Raw genomic sequence first — 8,776 nt, 5'->3', positions numbered from 1 at the left:
GGGAGGTTTAAAATACTGCAGCTATTTTTGACATCGGGGGACAAAACTCCATCAAGTGCCATTAAACCACCATTACATTTTTTTCTGATCTCAAAACTTTTCCTATAACTCGAAAACTGTTTTACTTTCTTTTACTTTTGACTTTATATTCGGATTTAGCGAAAAATTTTACAATAGGAATGTTGGCCAAGCGCCACAGATCAGATTTCTTGTAAACTAGTGTTATTGGGTTTGTGGGTCTTTTAGACTAATGGCTTGTGTTCTGGTTCAAAATATCAACCTTGAAAAACACTCCTAGCATAAAATATGTTGTATATGAGCTTATAAAGTGATTAGCCGAACTTTAGTGGTTACACCACCTAAATTGCCGCGTGGCTCGAATTGTTACCATTTTTGCCCACTGTGCGCCGGGTACTCAATGTTCGGATTCGCACGTACTTGGCCTTCTTTACTTGTTGTTATAATAATTAGTGGCCTCTATGTATATGCATTGTTTTGTAGTATTAGCAAGGATTTTACAGATTTATTTAAGAGGTTATAAAAAAATATTTTTTTTTGATGAAAAGAGAAAAGAATAACACGAGATAAAAAAAAGTCTTAAATTTTTAAATATTAAATGTTCGTAATATGATAATTTAAGCCAACGCAAAATGTGGAAATTTTGGACTATTTTCATAATCACCAATTTGGTAAGTCAAAATAAGTGTTGGTATCAAATATTTTTGTTTGTTTTAATAAAAAAATAATTTGTTATATTTCTTCGACTTACCATGACTTCTAATTTTGTTTTCCTTTTTTTCAGGCTGTTCATGAAAGTGGCGCCATACGCCCAGCCACCACCAATGATGCGCAAACTAAATGCGGTTCAGTATTATGTGAAATGGTCTCCGAGGTGTTTAGTAAAGCCAAGTTGAGTTATGGTTATAATTACGTGCATACAATACCAGCGGGAGCGATGAATTTGACAATCAAACAGTTATCGCGAAGTGACAATTTATTGGGTGAGAGAAAGAAAAAAAAAAAAAATTATAACTTAAAGCATTCAAAGTTTTTCTAATCAAGAGCCACTAGGGCTGTTATAAAAAAATCAGATACACGTTCTAATATTAATAGGTATTTTTTCTTCACATATCACCACAGCACTCAAAACCACCGACGACATTTTTCTCATCAACGGCAATAGTCGCGCTTCAGAGGGCGGTATATTTGAGTATAACGACGACACCTACGATTACAATCGCGAATTAAGCACAATCACCTCCAAAGGACCAATTACGAAGCCTGTCGTCCTACTGGTAAGCCTGCCTTTTGTTCACCTCACTTTGGCTTAGACCAAAAAAACTTTCCACTTTTATCTTCCAGCTCTTTGTGCGCGGTCACAACACTGGCGTCAAATACGACTATATAATTCCGGTGCCTTCGGCCTCCATAACGGAGGAGGAAGAGCTGCAGTCGCAGTGGAACGAGGTTGGTCAACCACTCGACGAGGTGGACGATAACAACATCGATGGCACCGTGTCGGCACAAATCGCGCGCGCTCGTGATCGTAAACGCCGCAAGTTCTCTTGGAAGTTGCTCGGCTTTGGCGAGTGCAATCGCTCGTGCGGACCCGGTATACAACCACCCATCTTCCGCTGCATACGCGACTCACCGACTCGCTACTATTCGCCCAAACGCTGCGCCTTTGTCGAGAAGCCGATCTTTAGTGAGGACATTTATCACTGCAATCGTGGACTGTGCCCAGCCTACTGGCGTGCTGGCGACTACGGTGAATGCAAGTGTGCCGATGGTGAGGCGGAGGGTGTGCGCACGCGTTATGTGCAATGTGTGCAGGAACAGAATAATGGCAAGATTGGCGAAGTCTCTGAGGAATTGTGTGAGCAACAGAAGTTGCCGGAGTTGAATGAGACTTGCAATTGTCCGAAGTTTAATCGGCGCAAGATTTACGCACGTGGACCAGATAAGACGTCACGTATCTTCTCGCGTTTAATAGGCGCGCCTACACTGGTGCGTAGCGTTTACAACTCAACCACACCGTTGCGTCGACATCTGCGTGACGACCGTGTCGATAAGGCGGGTGTGTGGCTGATGTCCGAATGGAATCAGGAGTGTTCAACTGATTGTGGCGCAGGTTTTGAACACCGTTCGATTTATTGCGATCGCACGCCACCCTACACAGATCTGTGCGATTTGCGCTACACGCCGGAACAGAAGCGTATTTGTAGCGGCCGCCAGCAGGCAGCAGCTTGTCAGCATGGCACATGGTTTGCCTCGGAATGGAGTAATTGTACGGGAGAATGTTTCAATTTGCAGCGTAGGCGTGTGGTGCTATGTCTGCGGGATGGTGTGGCGGTGGATGAATCGGAATGCGATTTGTTGTTGCGACCGCGCGCTGTGATGAATTGCACGCACAAGGAGGTGACATTCTGTGGACCAAAGTGGCACTACTCGGAGTGGTCGGAGGTGAGTGTCGTTAGAGGGATGAAAAGGGCGCAAGGGATTGAGAGAGTAAAAGAGGGAAGTCTCCTTTGCGCGAATCGCAATTTTGAAAGTGGTTTTATAGAATAAACTTTTCGCTTTTTCGATATTATTACAAATTTTTGGACTTATTTAATTTTTCAATGCTTTATGCTTGCATGTAAATATAGTGCTCCCGTTCTTGCGGTGAAGGCGTTCAACGTCGGTATGCCAAGTGCCTGGAATTTGATTGGAAGCAAAAGGCGATGGTCGAATCAAGCAATTGCAAATATTTGGAACGTGAACCGGTCTATGGAACGTGCAATGTGCAGAAATGTGAAGGTAAGCACTTACATGTCTTAAGTTAATGTTAAGTTATTAAAAAAAAAAAATTTTAAGACAAGCTTTTATTAAAGAAACCTGCGCCGACTAGCGGGTTAAGCTAAGTTTTAAGTTTCACTAGCTTATCGGGAAGTTGGTAATAATCTATTTCCAAGATTTGATTGTAATGTAATGTAAATGTTTTGGGTGTAACAGAAATTGACACCGCGACCTTTTGTATCCCTATGATGGTTCTTAACCCTGACGGCAGCTGATTATCGCCCGTCAGATAGCCAACAAGAAACTTGATATCGGCTCTATTCAGAAGATGCATGCATATCTTTCTTAGCGAAAGTACTTGCTGCCTTCTGAGTTTACCCACGATTCTATTTAAAACCTTGAGGAGGACCAACTGAGTTCGCAAAACGGTTCCGGCCCTACAAAAACGGGCGATGAGCCTTCCCCTGCCAATTCGTCGGCGGTCTCGTTACCCACGATCCCGCAGTGTCCTGGTACCCAGAACAGTAGTACCGTGTCCCATGCTGACAAGTGAATAGTGTCAAAGCACTCCTTGATGAGCTTGGAGGTGATCGTCCTATTGGAAAGTGCCCTTTTGGCCACCTGGCTATCTGAAAATATAACTAGAAACTCTGGCACAAATCGAGATTGCTAGTACCTCGGCCTGAAAGAGCGTGGACCAAGTACCCATTGCAATAGAAAGTTTGGCGACAGGTCCAAAGATGCCCGCTCCTGCTCTGCCATCCATCTTTCATCCGTCTGTGTACCAGTGTATATATCAAGGATCTAGTTCAGGTAAACCATTTGACCAGATATCTCGGTCTGGAATTCGGAACTGAAATTTCCTTCCAAAGCATATTTCCTTTGGTCTTATTTTAAGACTGTCACAATTTTGCATTTGCAAATTTCTCGAAGCTGCTGCTGCAGGGACAAGAATGTGGAGTAAGGTCCAGCCTAGCAGCGACTCAAGACTATTCAAGCACTGTTTCTCGAAGGCTAATCGAAGCAATGTTCAGCTTGTACCTTCTTGTAAACGGTACCACAACGGCCAATTGCGGGTTTATGCGAGGCCCTAATTGGCACACCAGTTTGATGCCACGCGTAGAGCTGCACTCCTGACGTGTGATTCGGTGCTGCCGAATTTTCCGGTCACAATAATTTGATTACACTTCGGTAGGTGAAATTTAATAAAAGATAAAAGATAATTAGGGGTGTTTTTTCTAACTGGGAAAACGTTGGAAAATTCCGAAAATTTTACTCTACTGTCGAAATTTGGGGTTTCTAGTTAAAATATTTATATAATAAAAAGTGAAATAAAACTTAACCCTTGAGGATTTCATATATTTACAAGAACGTACGTAATTTTATTCCTTTTAGTTCAAAAAACCTATCGAAATGGTTATCGATATATCTATTAATATCGATATAATATTGATATCGTTTAAATACATTTATCGGCACATGCATACACAAATTTATCCATACATTTACAGATATAAATTTTGTTCAATATGAGTAGATTATCAATATAATTAAATGCATTTAATAGGCATTTTTCGATACACTCATGGATATTTTCATCAGAGTTTTTATCGTATACAACGCGGGACAAAAACAACAAAAATTCCAAACACACGAAGCATTCAATATACTCTCGAAACTGCGGGCCAAATATGGTAAAACTGTGTTTTTAATTTTTCGCTCTGACGTCAGGATTTTTTTTACAGCACTTCGTAGTTTCAAGGATATGATTTCTTACAAAAATTATTGAAAAAATTCCGCGTAATGTAGAGTAAAAATATGGGTACCAAATGAAAGAGAAAATCCCGTAGAATTAAAAAAAATTAAATTATGATTTTTTGGATTACAAGGACCAAAAGCTATTGCAAATTAATTTAATTTTTTCAGTCATTAACATAAAATTTTTCCAAAAATATTTATTGAAAAATTTCAAGGATATTCAAGGATAAAACTTTAAAAGGACATTTTATACCTAATCGTCCTTATTCACCAAAAAATTTTATCGGCTTTAGTTCTACAGAATTTTTTCGCTTATTTGCTACCCATATTGGTTTTCTAAATTGCACTGAATTTTTTTAAAATAATTTTTTAAGTAATCATATTTTTAAAATTTCGAAGTTCTTTAAAAAATCCTGACGTCCGAGAGAAAAAATAAAAACGCAGTTTTATTATATTTGGTTCATGTTTTCGGATGGTTCGGGTGGGTTTTTTGTGTGTAAAATGTACTATCGATTTTTTAACCGATTTATGCATTAATATTCCTCGATATCAACATTAATATCACTCGATATATGCATTGAAATTGATAACGATTTATACACAGGTCCGAGAAATGCATCTACTTGTTGTCGATACTTAATGATATAATCTCATTCGATATCGTCCTACATATAGTTCCTTAATAACACACCTATTGCTGTTGTTATTCTGTATTCGTGTTTCTATTGGCGAGCAAGACAACGGGAAGTCGAATTTTTCTGTAGGTTTCGAAGTCTAAAAAAGCGTTTTTATTTATACGCATTTACGGTTGTTAGATATACATAAGTTTACATTTTAGAAACGCTCTTATTTAATTCTTCTGCTTTCCTTTCGCAGAACTCAACACACTATTCGATGTGGAACGCGATACTTTGAAGCCTGTTGAACCACCAGCCAATTGCAAAGATGATGTGAGTAATTGCCAGCGAATAAATCGACAACGATTGTGTAAGTTGCACTACTACAAAACTTATTGCTGTGCAACATGTAGTGGCTATGCTTAGAGGGCTTGCGAGAGTTGTGCCGTGGAAAATAATAAATTGAAATGTGTATGCAGAGGCGGGAGGAGACAGAGCCACACGGTAGCAGCAAACGCATTCTAAATACGGTAGCATTACGCATTTAAGTTAATTGTATTCATTAATTAATTACTTCTACAGCAATAACAATATGCTAACATTAGCATTGAAATAAATGTTTGTAGCCAGTTTAGTTGGTAAGATGCATGCAGGCATAATGGAAATAGAAGTATGAATGAATTTGGTTTTTTGAGTTTATTTAATTTTATTTAGAACATAAAAAGTTTTGATCGTATGATAAATAAACGGAAAAGAAAACGTTCGTAATTTTAATGCCTTCGGCGACTAATAATACTAATAGATAATTTTTAATAAGTAGAACATTTTTTTACTTTAATATTTTCCTCAGCAATGTCTAATGCCTTTATGATTTTTTTATCACATTCGATCGATATTTTATGACTGTTTTCGATTAATATTGGATTTTAATATTTTTTGATTTGCTTTAAATTTTTCGATCGAATCCCTCTTGAACTTTTTAAGTTCAATTTAATCGAAAAAGTTAATATGATTTTTTATCGATTGTAAAAACATAAGTTTCAAAATATAGTTTAAATATGACTGGAAACCAGAGTGAAAATCAAGGAATAACGATTATGTATAATCGAAATAAAACCATAAAAGTCCATACAAAAATATCGAAAAATTATCGAAAGAACAGAAACCCAACTACAACGATAAAATAATTAGGGAGTTCACAAGGTGTTGTATACTGTCGTACTGTTGTATGTCATAAACTTTAAACGGTTAAAACTATACTTAAGGAATTCGCAAGCTAACATAAAAGTTTTATTATGAAATTTCACACAGTTAAAAAATAGTTGGTGGTGATTTCAAGTCCTGTAAACATTTATTTAGCCTTTAAAAACTTTACAACATACGACAATACGACAAGTACGACACCTTGTGAACCACCCAAATGTTCTTTGAGCACGTGTTGATTTTTTTTAATATTCACAATGTTTTTCAACGGTTTTTTTTTTGTTTTTTTTTAATATTGTCTAAGCTTTAACATAAACCATATACCAAAAATAAAAGTTTCAAAATTTAGGAAAATTTAATAAGTTTGCATCAAAATTTTAAGGCTTTTAATCTGAATTTTTAGAAGATTTTTGGGAATACAGTTTTTTCCCCATAAAATTTTAGTGCAATGAAGTGCAAGGTAGATTTTTAATATTTTTTTTTTTAATTTTGCCTTAATTTTAAAACTTTTATTTATATTATGGCTTTTGTTAAAGCTTGGACAGTATTTCTGTAGAAATATAAGATAAAACAAGTAAGAAAGTCTAAGTTCGGGCCGGGCCGAACATTAAATACCCGGCGCAAATATTAGATATATGTTTTTCACCTTTCCGAAACCTACCGCTAGATGGTAAGCCGGGGTGTATCAATTTTGAGTAAATTAGCGTCCTTAAATTTCGAAATATTGAAGTTTCAAGCATTTCTAAAATTTACCGTTATATGAAAAGCCGTCCGATTTCAATAATTTTGATCGTTTTGCTTTTATGTGGCAAGCACAATAACCACACCGAGTGTGGTACAAATTGGTAGAACAGTTACCGAGATACATATATGTGTGGGTGTCACGCCCATTTTCCGAAATTTTATCATTAACGTATTTCTTGGTAAAAAATTGTTGCAAGGATCAATTTTGAATAAATTAGCTTTAATATTTATTGATTTATCGAAGATTTCGTATTTCTCTAAATTACCGTTATATGGTATGTGGGCGTGGTTATTGTCCGACTTTTATGGACTTGGGCGAGCCTAAGATATTGACCAAAAATTGTCATATTTCACACAGATTGTTTTAGAGATTGCTGTTACCAATCAAAGTTCTAAAAAATCGGATTTTCGGCCCACGCTAATATACATGCATAGTTTTTTTTACAACAAATAACTTTTATTGTTCGTCTTTATTGAACACGAGCAAGTTTCAAATGACCAAAGCTTCATCCAAAAATGGATATGGAGAGTTTCATATACAGATGTATGTACATACAGTCAACGTCAAAAATATGCATACCCTGACGTTTTGACGATTTTATTTCTTTATATTTTCCATTTCTAATGAAATTCAAAATTCGGACATTGTACCCATTTTATTTTTACTACAAAAAATCGGAACCAAACTTTCATTTAAATGATTAAATTATGCTTGTTTCTACATTTAAGAACTTAATACATAGCTTATACTTTTCATCAGCTAATAGAAAAAAACAGGAATTGATATAACAAATAATAATATTTTCTACTAAGGAGCTTAAGAGGAAAATTCAAAAATATTCGTGAGCGAAAAAATTAAAATTGAATTTAAAAAATAACTCTTCATCAAGAAAAATTATTTATGATTATAAGTCAGAAGTACTATTAATTACAACACATATATAACAATTTAGTGTTAAAATGATTTAGGTTTTTTTTAAATATTTACAACGAACATTGCGACTAAAAAAACATTTAATGCCATGTAAACTATGTATGCACTAAATATTAATAAATAATTGAGACATTCACAACGATGTCGTAAGTGTCGTATTGTTGTATGTCGTAAACTTTAAAAGCTTAAATGAATATTTAGAGAACCTGAAACCACGACCAACTATTTTTTTAACACTCCGAAAATACATAATATGACTTTGATGGCACTTTGCGAATCCCCGTAATATATATGTTTTTGGCGTTTGAAGTTTACGACATACAACAAATCCACACTTACGACACTGTTGTGAATACCCCAAGTATATCACTTACGATTACAGTATCTTAGCGGTTACTAACCACATACATATAGAGCCATGCCAAACATATTTATTGCATTTCTACGCGTTTATTTGTAATAAATCAAATTATAAAAAAATATAATATTTTAAACAAAAAAAAAAAACGTTTAACTCAAATATGCGTTTCACTTTCTATCCATCGCTAGTCACAAGCCTGTCCATCTTGCCCCACTCAATAATTTGCAATTGCTACAAGGTGGTCTTAAAGTGTACTGTTACTTTGCCAAATTGGCGCGCCATCAAAATTGCAACAACAAAAACGTGGGTTTATTTTAGTTAAGTGATGGCGGGTGGCATTAATAGTTCGATATTGTTAGTCCCACGAATTGTCTACAACGC

General features: G+C 36.0%; 1 protein-coding gene across 1 annotated transcript in view; it reads left to right on the top strand.

The window, feature by feature from the left end:
- Positions 1-6,011, top strand: part of LOC108368942 (A disintegrin and metalloproteinase with thrombospondin motifs 7-like) — a 15,678-nt gene extending 9,667 nt beyond the window's left edge. Inside the window, exons 4-8 of the mRNA XM_017623911.1 lie at positions 803-1,001; positions 1,141-1,295; positions 1,363-2,463; positions 2,649-2,799; positions 5,413-6,011. Coding sequence (XP_017479400.1) covers positions 803-1,001; positions 1,141-1,295; positions 1,363-2,463; positions 2,649-2,799; positions 5,413-5,579 — 1,773 coding nt within the window. The 3' untranslated portion in view covers positions 5,580-6,011. The remainder of the gene's footprint in view (positions 1-802; positions 1,002-1,140; positions 1,296-1,362; positions 2,464-2,648; positions 2,800-5,412) is intronic.
- The last annotated feature ends 2,765 nt before the right edge of the window (positions 6,012-8,776 follow it).

Source organism: Rhagoletis zephyria, unplaced genomic scaffold (assembly GCF_001687245.7).
Source record: "Rhagoletis zephyria isolate East Lansing unplaced genomic scaffold, Rhagoletis_zephyria_1.1 Rzeph_scaffold_03413, whole genome shotgun sequence".
Classification (NCBI taxonomy): domain Eukaryota; kingdom Metazoa; phylum Arthropoda; class Insecta; order Diptera; family Tephritidae; genus Rhagoletis; species Rhagoletis zephyria.
The sequence above is the reverse complement of the archived record's forward strand: the minus strand, read 5'-3'. Positions and strand labels throughout refer to the sequence as shown.